Consider the following 12,101-nt stretch of genomic DNA (forward strand, 5'->3'; position numbering starts at 1 on the left):
ATTAAACTTTTAAAAAGTTCTAGTGAATCTACAAAAAGTGTACTAGACTTAATCAGTGAGGCAAGCAAGGCCATAATAGCTGGATGCAGTGGCACACACCTGAACTTCCTCTGTGGGGAGATTGATTGAGCTTAGGAGTTTGCAGCCCACCTGATGACCTCAGCAAGCAAGTTACAGAGAAGAAAACTTGAGGTGTACCCGCATAAGGGGAAGCTACTGAGCATTACAAAGGGATGAATTATGGATGCAAAAACCATGGAGCAACCTGAAAAGCATTGTGCTGAGTCAGAGAGGCAGACCCAGAGCGTGCGTGCGTGTGGTCTGATGTATTTGTGTTAGATTCACAGATACATATGTGTTTATTGTATACATACAAGACCTATAAAACATTGTTGTTGAAAGGCAGGGTGATTGCTTCCTTAGGAATTCAGAGCTGTGGCCATGGTAAGACCCCGAAGTCATAAACACATGTACTGGAGTGTTACTCATCATTTGTTGACTGTTTACCATTAACCAGGAGGTTGATGATAAAGTTTGCAAGGAAATAACAAAGAAACCAGAATAACCAGAAGCCATCTTGACACAGCAAGCAGAGATGGGAGGGCTCCCTGTGCCTGGCTGCAGGTTTGCTGTGGAGCTAGTCAGGACGGCGTGGTGTGGTGGTGGTGGTGTGGTGTGGTGGTGGTGGTGTGGTGTGGTGGTGGTGGTGTGGTGTGGTGGTGGTGGTGGTGTGGTGGTGGTGTGGTGTGGTGGTGGTGTGGTGGTGGTGGTGGTGTGGTGTGGTGGTGGTGTGGTGGTGGTGGTGGTGTGGTGGTGGTGGTGGTGGGGTGGTGGTGGTGGGGTGGTGGTGGAGATGATGTGGTGGTGTGGTGGTGGTGGTGGTGGTGGTGTGGTGGTGTGGTGTGGTGGTGGTGGTGGTGGTGTGGTGGTGCTGGTGGTGGTGTGGTGGTGGTGGTGGTGGTGTGGTGGTGGTGGTGTGGTGGTGGTGGTGGTGTGGTGGTGGTGGTGGTGGTGGTGGTGTGGTGGTGGTGTGGTGGTGGTGGTGGTGTGGTGGTGGTGGTGTGGTGGTGGTGGTGGTGGTGTGGTGGTGGTGTGGTGGTGGTGGTGGTGTGGTGGTGGGGGTGGTGCACAGCAGGCTTGCAGAGCCGTGGGCTGGAGTCCAGAGAGATGGGTGTGTCTGTAGTCAGTGACGTTTCAGCAAGGGTGAGGAGATACTTCTAGGGAAGATAGCCTTTTCGTGCCGCAGCAATTAAATACCCATATTCTCCTCCACCCTGCAAAACAAACAGACCTTGGCTCTTGCCTCATGCCACACACATTAGTGCAAATGGATCATAGACTTAAACACAAGAATTTGAACTATGAAACTTGATGGAGAAACCATAGAAGAAAAGCTTAGATTTGGGGATTAGAGAGATTTTTTTTTATTTGTTTTGATTTTGGTTTTTGATTTTTTTTTTAAGACAAGACACAAAAAATACAAACCATTCTATTAGAGTTTAGCAAATCCATCACACTTGATCAGATTTTAAAATTAAGTCAGTTGTGATAGTGTATTCCAACACTTGGGAGGAAGAGGCAAGCAGATATCTCTGTGAGTTCGATGCCAGCCTGGTCTACATAGTGAGTTCCAGGACAGCCAGAGTTACATATTTATATATGTTTTTTGTTTTTTTTGTTTTTTTGTTTTTGTTTTTTTGTTTTGTTGTTGTTGTGTGTATAATATAGGTTACATGTCTAATAAAGGATTTATACCCAAAGTATATATATAAAAAAAATAAACCTCTTACAACTTAAAAAGAAAAGCAACTCATTGTTTAGGGGCAGATTGTGTAACTACTTTAAGGAAACATACATACAAGCCCAAGAAAACTCCTTACAGGGAAAATGTTCTTCACCCCCTAGAACAACAAAATTAAAAAGACTGAAATACCAAGCAATGTGCTGAGGAAGGCCGAACAGTTGGCAGCTCGGCATAGAGTTAGGCAAATGCCAGACAACCCAGCAGTCCCTCTAGGTATCTACTCAGGAGATAGGAGAATCAGTGTTCAGCGAAAGTACAGTAGCCTTGTTTCTAGTAGCCCAACCCTGGAAGCAAATAGAAAACTTGAGGTGTACCCGCATAAGGGGAAGCTACTGAGCATTACAAAGGGATGAATTATGGATGCAAAAACCATGGAGCAACCTGAAAAGCATTGTGCTGAGTCAGAGAGGCAGACCCAGAGCGTGCGTGCGTGTGGTCTGATGTATTTGTGTTAGATTCTAGAAAAGGCAAAAGGGTGTTTCAGTAGTTCCTGGAGGGAAGTGGAGTGCATTACTAATTGTGAAAGGCCTGAGAGAACCTTCTAGAGAAATAGGAATGTTCTCCATCTTGATTATAATGGTGGGTTATGTGAATGGTTACATTTTTCAAGACTCATTGTGTTGTATACATAGGTCATTTCTTCATGGAGCTGTATGAAAGTGAGATAGAACGGAAAAGCAGATGGTCCAAGTGAGCAGAGGAGGAGTACTTGTCAGAGGCAGGGAGCGAGAGACGCCTTTCCCAGAGGGGTGGGAAGGCTGCTACTGGTACGCCTTAGGCCCAAACCTCTGCCACCCAGTTCCTGCCTCTCATTCCCTCTAGAAGTGGAAAGGCCACAGCTGGTTTGTTTCCTCATACCAAATCCAGAGTCTTTGTTGCATTTCTTAACCGTTGGACACTCTTTCTCTTCCTTGAAGTGACTTTCCCAGGTTCCTGCCTTGTCACTAGGTGACATCACTGGCTCCCTTTGCTTGCTTATGGGTTAGTCTTAGTTGTTCCCCAAGCTCTGTCCTACATGCCATTGCTTAGACTCCACAGTATACTTGGGTGACCACGTTCACTTCCGTGATTGCACCTGGTTTAGGTACCTCCCCCCCAAGTCCCCTCACTGTCTCCCAAACATTACCCTCTGGTTGTTTGTCTCCCCAGCTCTTCCTGAGCAGCCTGGTGGGGGCGGGGCAGGGGGATGTTCCCGGCAGAATTGGTAATCATTGGGCATACAGATTCAGGAGCCAGCGTGCCTGCATTTGACTCCTGACTTGGCCACTTAGTTGCTAGGTGCCTAGGGAGATGATGTAACCTACCCTTGCTTCAGTCTGTCTGTCCTCCCTTTAAAAGGGAGGAGGGAGGGGACAAGGATCACAGTAATGCCCAGCTCCCGGATTGTGTGATGGCTGGTGCCGGTGCAGGGCATGTACTGCACACATCAGGGCTGCCGCTGTTGCTAACTGCTTTGTCTTCCCACGTCTCCCTGTGCAGTTACCTGCCCATCAGCCCGGGCTTTCTGTGTAGCCCGTTACCTGAGTCCCCTCTTTGACTCTCTGCTCTGCCTTGTGCTTCCCAATGGCTCCTGTCAGGTTCCACTCAAGGCTCCCTCTGAAGAAGGTGACTGTCTCCTCAGGGTTGTCTGTTTCTACATCTATTCTCTTGTCTACTCCCTCCATTGAAGAGGAATCTCTCTAAAGTGAGTGTGGTTAATGATTCCCCCTTGGTCAGTCAGTGCTTTTCAGATATTTCTTCTGTATTCTGGGATTCCGTGGTGGGGACACTACGGCCACCATAAAGGGCAAGAGTATAGGCAACCCACTGTGGACCAAGGTTCATAAGGAAGAGCTATTAACACACACACACACACACACACACACACACACACACACACACACACTCTACTCGCTGACTGCCAGCCACAGTGCTTGGCTCTGTCTCTTTCTCTTACTGATGTGCTGCTGTCATGACATCTCTGGCTCTCAGGGTGAGATCCAAGGTCTGTGTTCAGTAACAAGAGGTGCTGTGGGAACTGCTAGGTTGCCGTGCACCCCGCACTTCCCGTGAGTGGGCCGTGCTGCCTCCCACTTGGATTCCTGTCTTTGTCTAGTTGCCACGCTGTTGCCTGGCTTGCTGGCCAACTCTTAGTTGTTACTCAAGGCACCTCAGGCGCCACCCCAGATGTGCTTTCCCGTTCTCCATCAGGTGCAGGAGCCTCACTTGCACCCCGTGACACTCCTGCCCTCCAAGAAGGCGGCAGGCAGTGGCTGCTGTTCGCACTTACTCTTGCCCTTGCTAGCTTCTTCTCTTGCCCCTCTCACTCCCATGGATTTTCTCCAGTCTCCTGTGGCTGTACCATCTCTCCACACGCCTTCCATATACAATTTCACCTTTCCAGGTGGCTCCTCATCCTCCTTTACTGTTGCAGTTAGCAAACTCCTAAACGTAAGGCCAAGCCAAGCCTGACTACCCCTGTGCCCCCGGAGCACCCTGGCAGAGTGTGCTCTGCTTCAGAACTCACCCCATTAGACCGGAGCTCCTTGGGCATTTTGCACCAGCTTCTTGACTGTAGTGAACAAAGGGCGGGGTGTTTGCTGTGCCGTGAACGTCCCTTCATTTTGTCTTCAAAGTGCCTTCATTCTGGGCTCCTCGGCTGCCATCTGTGCACCCTCTGCAGCATTGGTGCCAGCTTGTGATCTTCTCAGCATGTCCCAGTTTGGACTGACCACACAGTTGTATTTACATGCTGCCTCCTCTTGTGCAGCACAGTCTCCTGGCAGGGCTTCTGATCTCCTCGGGATAGCGTGGTCTTTCTTATCAGACTCTAAGTGTATAGTGTTCCAGCCTCCTCCTCCGCCTCCTCCTCCCAAAGAGCGTATAGCAGTCCCCTCTGTATGTATCCGGTGTTACCAGAAGAACGTGTGTGATGTGATGGGGGTGCGTATGTTTGTGTGTGTGCATGAGAGAGAGAGAAACCAAGAGCATCGAGTCCCCTGACTATTCCTTTCTCACTGGGCTCATTTTCTTCTCCCCTCATAAAACTGTCCTATATGAAAGGTCTGTCATTCATTATATGTTTCATATTATTCACATTTTCTTTGTAAAATATATATTATTCTACACTTTAAAGAATTAATAATAACACTTTTTATTTTAGCTTAGCCATGTTTTGAGGTTTGTCCATATTAATACCTGTAGCTTTAGATGGTTTAAGTTGCTGCCAAGAGTCTCATGGTGTCGGTATTCCAGCTTGCTTACCCATGTTCTTCTAGATCCGTGTTTTCATTGTTTTCCTTTTTCACCAAGTGGCTGGTTTATAATGGATATTGTTGTACTTAAAGGAAGGCTGATCTTTCTCTGACTTTAAAGGGTATTTTCGGAGTTGTGCACCTCTGACTGAATACTAATCACCCTGAGGATCAGCTTTGCTTCCATTTGCAATGAGCTTTCTCTGTGCATGTAGCCGTCCTGCATCTTTAACTAGCACTAAGCCAGTGCTGAGTACTTGGAATGCAGAGCTTAAGCAGAAGTTACTTTTCTCACTCTGCAATTTGCAAGTCATTCTCATACAAATTTAGGTCATTTTGCCTTAAAAATGCTAAATGAAAGCCAAAATTAGAATTTTTAAAAAAGCACACACAAGATTTTGCAAGCAGTAGCTATAAAGTGTGAGAGGAAAGCCTATTAAGTTGTATGAGAATAACAACTTAGAGTAAGTGTGAATTCTGTGTCTCATTCATGATAGAGAGCTGGAAGAGACCTCACGTTAGCTGTTCTTGCGCACACTTTTTTCAAGCTGGAAACCAGACCACAGCTTCTTGGGGAAGTGTGCTTCAGACTTGCTGCCCTTAATCAGCAGATCCTCCCTCGTGCTCAAATGAAGCACCTTAGGTTGGGATTGCAGCTCGTTCGCTTGTTTGGTCTCCTAACAAGGGATACAGACTGCTAGTGTTCTTTTATAAGGTAAACAAACAAACTGGCCTATCTTTTCCAAAGAAAACAGTTTCAAGTGATTTTTCCACTGAAAGAAAGAAGGAGATGTGAATCTCAATGTCCCTGGTTTTGTGAACTGAAAGAGCAGCCCTGCATCCCCACTCTGCAACATCAACAAGAGACATGCTTTGTTCCTCTTGGCCCCTCTTCTTGCACCAAGGTCACCTCTAAGACCTTTCTATGGTTGTTCCCTTTTGGAGCATCCAGTTTATGCCTCTGAGTTGTGCCACGTCCTATGATAGAACTGACCTCAAACTTCTTGTAGTCTCAGCATCCCTGGGGATGGGAAGTTGTTTCAGTCAGTGATGTACTTGCCTTGCAAGGTCAGGAACCTGAGTCTCATGCCAGAACCCACATTAAAAAGCCAGGGATGTTAGTTAGAATTTAAAGCTAGGAGTACATCCCTGTGGTGGAATAATTGCCTAACATGCATAAGTCTTTGGGGTTAATGTCCAGCACTGCAGACCATAGGGAGGGAAATTTAAAACGTGCAAAGTGGTTTGGGGCTGTAGCTTAGTGGTAGAGTATCCGTCCAATATATGTGGATTTTTGGGTCAATCCCCAGTATTGCAAAAAACAAAAAGCAAAGAAAAAATAGACAAAAACGCACTCTAATCCAGAAAGAATATTTAGTGGCCTCAACTTCTTGAATTATCTCGCTTGATGCATCTGAAATAATTAGCGCCTTTCCAAAGTTGATATTCAAGTCAATGTTCTCTTTAAAAGACCATCACTAAGAAATACTAAAATCATAGTTTTAGCATTTTAAAAAAATGCTACAGATCACACCTGGAGTTTAGATGGGAAGTATATAGAACTAGAATCACCTTTATTATTAAGTTTCCATCTAACCATAGAGTCCTTCCTTATTGATTAGATACAATGCATTTGCTATAGAATATATGACTATATATATTTACTATTAGGACATATTTATGTGTATGCATAAAATACATATTTGTGGCTATCTTCCTATATATTCCTATATATGAATTGGCTTTTATCATGATAAAATCTTTCTACTTATCTCAAATAATAGTACTTATCATTCAGCCTACTGTGTCTGTAGTTAACATGGCCATCCCAGCTTTCTGATAATTATGAACTCATATCTGTCTTTAGATTTATCAATGTTTCTTTTAAAGAGCACATGGTTGGGTCTTGATAGTCTATCCAGTCTAAAAAAAACCCTGCCATTTAATTGGAGTGTTTAGTCCACTTACATTTAATGTAAATCACCGTTTTATTTTATTTATTTATTTATTTTTGGTTTTTTTTCAAGACAGGGTTTTTCTCTGTAGCTTTGCGCCTTTCCTGGATCTCCCCCTGTAGACCAGGCTGGCCTTGAACTCACAGAGATCCGCCTGCCTCTGCCTCCCAAGTGCTGGAATTAAAGGCGTGCGCCACCACCGCCCAGCTGTTATAGCTTTATTATGATGCCTTTTAGACCACAGTAATCCATATTCTGAAATATTCCTGTTCTAAAGTGACCATTTGAGAACTCACCTTAATGCTCTTGAGACAAGTTTTATCCGATGGCTGGTTCTTCAACCTATTATCAGTTCCAAAATCTGTTTATTATATGGGCCCTAAGCAATTCACTGTACATCTTATGGGATCTTGTTCTCACTGATACAGCGTATACATTTCCGGACATTCGGATTTCTAGACATTTCTTGCAGTTTCCTCCCACCTCATATTCTGCAAGTTCAAGTGACAGAAACTCACCATTGTTGGGGTCTCATGTCTCTCTTGTTTTAGCAGTTATGATCCTATTGTTTTGATTCATCTAAAACAGTTGTTTTATATATTTCCTCTAAGTTTTCATTGATTACTTTAGGAAAGTTCATCTGGTACCAGTTAACCCATCATGACCAGAAGTAGAAATCTCATTAAATGTATGCTTAAAATCACTCTTCTTGAGAAATGGCATCTTATGTGTCTGTGGTCCTGTACACCAGAGAAGCAGACTAAGCCAGCATACTTACTTGAAAGAGTAAACAACCAAGATCCATGGGCCCAGGTGACTTAGAGTGGATTACATGGAGACTGTCACCGCTAGTCCAGTTTGCATCCCAGTTTTCTTATCTCTGTCCTGTTTTCTCACTGTAGTGATCTTTTTAGATTTCTTCCTGTGTTTAAGACAAAGTTTTAACCTGTGAAACTTTTTCAGTGAGACCCTTATTATTTAAACCCCCCCTTACTCCATTGTGTTAAGTGGATAGTGCTATTGATCCTGCTGTTAACACAGGCATGAGAAGCATTATTTATGTGCTTCTGGCCGTACTCAGTCACTGCCTACCCAGTTGCCTTTGCAGTCCACTCAATAAACCTATTTTGTTCCTGAAATTACTTCAAAACAGATTTCAGAATAGCTAACATGCTATGGGACTATATAATCCCATATTAGACCTTTAGTTTTCTTAATGTAATTGGGTTTTCCTTTGTTTTTCAGTTTGTTTTCTTTGCTGTCTAAAAAACACAACAAAGTTCTGGAACAAGCCACCCAGTCCTTGAGAGGTTCCCTGAGTTCCAGTGATGTTCCTCTCCCAGATTATGTAAGTAGCTACCTTATCATCGTCAAAACTTTCTCTGTATTTAGAGTTAGGAAAAACAGAGCTTCTCTCCTCTCAAAGTCTAACTGTGCTCTTAGAAACCTTAACAGGTTTTCATGGTTCTTATGAAATAGTTGAAGAAAAACAGCCCCATCAATGAGTGTTAATAATCAAGAATCCTACTAGTTGAGTCAAAACAAATAAACAAACAAGCAAAAAACTCTCAAGCCAGTTACACCATAACAGAAGGAAACACCCAGAGCTTTGTAAAGAGTCCCTACCTCAAAATAAATTAACAAAGAAAGAGCTTGTCATTTATTCCATAAAATGTGTTGAATGTACATAGTCTTGAAGTCCCCCTAATAATATTTTCCATTAATCACAAACCTATAAAATTGATATTTCTGAGAGTAAATGGTCATATTTAATGATACTTGTCTTGTTTTTTTGGTTTTTGTTGTTGTTGTTTGTTGTTTTTGTTTTTTTTTGAGACAGGGTTTCTCTGTGTAGTTTTGGTGCCTGTCCTGGATCTCGCTCTGTAGCCCAGGCTGGCCTCGAACTCGCAGAGATCCACCTGGCTCTGTCTCCCGAGTACTGAGATTAAAGGTGTGCACCACCAACCACCTGGCTTAATTACACTTGTCAGTCATGCATGTGACCGTGTAATGGTAGAACAAATTTGTGATATATATTTGAATTCTATATTGAACTTCACAGTTTTTAGTCACTATTTAGCAGGTTTCTTCATCCATAAACTTCAGTACATCTGAAGCCTCTGCTCCCTAGAGTCACTGGGGAAATCTCACGTGGGACCTGTCACTGTGTCCCTTGCATTAACACTGAACACATGAGACTGTCTCACACCCTCCCTGGTCAGAGCTCATGGAACAGGGGTGACTGCAGCTGAATCACTCTGTGCCAGGGATCCAAAAGGTGATTCAAGAAAACAGTTTTTTTTAGTGGGCCTGCAACATGACTCAGCAGGTAAAGAGTTTGCTGCGCAAGTGTGATGACCTGAGTTCAATCCCCAGAACCCAGTAAAAGTGGAAGGAGAGACGTAATTCCACAAAACTGTCCCCTGACCTCCATGCACACACTGTGGTGTGCTTACACACACACACAGGGATAATGAACAAAATAAAACTATTTTTAAAAAGTGTAACCTTAAAAATAAGCACTGCAAGGTGTTCTCTCATGATACCTCAGCGTTTTATTGGTCATTCCGCTTGCGAGGCACTGTGCGTAAGTGACGTGCACATTTGAAACCAATCTCCTTGTCGTTTCCTTTTAAATTAATTGTTAGCTAGGAAATGGATGTGCTCCCCTTTTTTATAGTCCTCAGAATTTTAACCTGTTCAGTATCCTTGGCAACAGCCACAGGATTCTGTGTTCTGGACTAGCCTAGAAGGCTTGTTCGTCAGGCTGGAAGAGGAGAAGGAAAGGGCCTCCGCAGCCCCCGAATCCCAGGTGTGTGCCTTCTGCACCAGACTGGAGACACCACATTAGCAGATTTAATAAGTGCTCCAAACTAAGCCTGTGTTTCCCCTCCGTCTGTAACACATAGAACACTCGGGGTCTACACAGAGCTTTCTGAGTTTATTAAGAAAATGTTTATACTCATTACACTGTATAATTCACAAGTCAGTTGAGTAACAACATAAAAAGCACATTGCAAGTTACAAAAATATTAGTGTTGGTGTTTTAGTACAACCGTGTTTGTCTAAACACCTCGTGGGAAACCCTTCCGTCAAGGTTTAGATAATGAGGAAACTGCCCTGGCTGCTTAAGAGAAACTAATACAAAAACTGTTCTCTAGTCCTCAGCGGAGTGCACCCTGGGGGCAATGGAGGTGGCAGGGAGAGCAGCTAATGCTCCGTGCTGGCGTGGATGTGTCTCTATGTGAGGCTTTCACAATTGAATTCAGTGAGTGAAAGGACAGAGGAGCTTTGAACGGCTTTTAAAAACCATACGGTACCATTCAGACAATTTAGTCATGTGAACAGAGCCTGGATAGTTCAGAAAGTGATGGCAAATAAGTTGTAGTTGCTTTTAAACTATCATGTTTTTCAAATTATTGATTCTGTCAGTGTCACAGAGGCCATTTCCTTAGCTCCATCAATCACCCGAGCAACTGTTTGAAGTAAGAAAACCCTTACTTTTGTTCTGGACAGAACCACAGAAAGTATGTTGGCATCGCTCTTTCAGAGAGCTTTTGGATCTTTTGTGAGACTGAATCTGTCGTCTCCCTCGGGTAGTAAGTAAACACAGGTAGAAGTTAGAAGGCCCCCAGTGGCGGTCCTTAGGGGAAGGATGGGGCGGGACAGTCAGCTGAGCAGACGCAGTAGCAGCTCAGCGCAGGGCCAATCAAAGATGCGGGTATGAGTCTCATGCTCCTTGGAGTCCTGTCTTACTTTGTCTGTCATACAGAACATGAATTCTGTCCAGAGGCTGCTTGATGAGTGACAGCTAAAAGAACAAGCACTTCAATATTCTTATGTCTCAAATGTTCCTTGGTTTTAAATTATCCTGTGGTAAATCCCAATGTATATAATCGATGTGAAAACAGCTCTCTCAGAGCATCTGGTTGTTAGAAAGTGTAAAGACGTCCCTTGAGACCAAAATCTTTGAGAACCATTGAAGTGTGTGATTGTATTATATACACACACTCACATTCTCCAATTAAATACACATTGTTTTATGCTGTAATTATTTCTCTGCCCACACAATTGAATGCACTTTATTTTATTTATTTATTTATTTATTTATTTATTTATTTATTTATTTATTTATTTATTGGTTTTTCGAGACAGGTTTTCTCTGTGTAGCTTTGCTCCTTTCCTGGAACTCACTTGGTAGCCCAGGCTGGCCTCGAACTCACAGAGATCCGCCTGGCTCTGCCTCCCTAGTGCTGGGATTAAAGGCATGTGCCACCACCGCCTGGTTTATAGGCACAGAAATTATTATCTAGGCTGAAAAAAAAATAGCTTTGGAGGTTGGGGTGATGATGGGCTTCCCAGGCACTGCACCCTCTTGCTTCCACTTCTGGAGTGCTGGGATTCCAAGCATGAGCCCAGGATGTCTACCAGCTGAGCTGCATCCCTTGCCCTATGCATATTAACTGATAAGGGTAAAGCCCAACTCTGCAAACTGCTATTGGCTGGAGAGGTCCTGAGTTGAAAGTCTTAGAACCCACTGTATCTGTGTGGTGTGGAATGAGAATGTTTGATCATTGTCTAGGTAAGGATTCGTTTTTTAATATGTGATGAACATGAGCTATACTTGCTTATTCAATTTCTTCACTAATTACTACATGATCTGTATGTTAGTTTTTACTTTGATTCTTGAGGAAGTTGTAGCCTTTTTTCTTTTTACTTCAAAACAAATAAAACGTTGAGCTTCTCCTTGTCTGATTTTATTCCTGGATATCTTGGTTTTTAGCTTGCTAAGAATCAAAGCTATATTCCTGAAATTTGTTTTCATGAAGTCACACTTGCTTATCAATACTGTTCCACACGGAACCCCAAGCTGCTTCGCCATTGAATAGACTGCCTGGCCCTTTGAGTGGATCGTGCTCAGCAATGGTCTTTTGAACTTGTTTATGTGATTGTGTCTGCTTTTAAACATTCAGTATTTGCAGGAATATAGTAGGAGTATTCTGACCTGATTCCTCTACTAAGAAAACAACTCTGAGGTCTTCCTGTGTTGTTCTGTCTTTAACGTTTCTTGTTAGTGTTTGTTCTTTTGCACTGGGGCTAGATAGAGAA

At 43.5% G+C, this 12,101-nt stretch overlaps 1 protein-coding gene across 2 annotated transcripts in view; it reads left to right on the forward strand.

Moving 5' to 3' along the window:
- The window catches only part of Dym (dymeclin), a 303,216-nt gene that overhangs the window by 193,136 nt on the left and 97,979 nt on the right, over positions 1-12,101 (forward strand). For both annotated transcript variants that reach the window (XM_059246037.1, XM_059246038.1), the window contains exon 14: positions 8,238-8,340. In XM_059246037.1, the coding sequence (XP_059102020.1) occupies positions 8,238-8,340 (103 nt within the window). The remainder of the gene's footprint in view (positions 1-8,237; positions 8,341-12,101) is intronic.

The sequence above is a fragment of the Peromyscus eremicus genome, chromosome 19 (genome assembly GCF_949786415.1).
Source record: "Peromyscus eremicus chromosome 19, PerEre_H2_v1, whole genome shotgun sequence".
NCBI lineage: Eukaryota > Metazoa > Chordata > Mammalia > Rodentia > Cricetidae > Peromyscus > Peromyscus eremicus.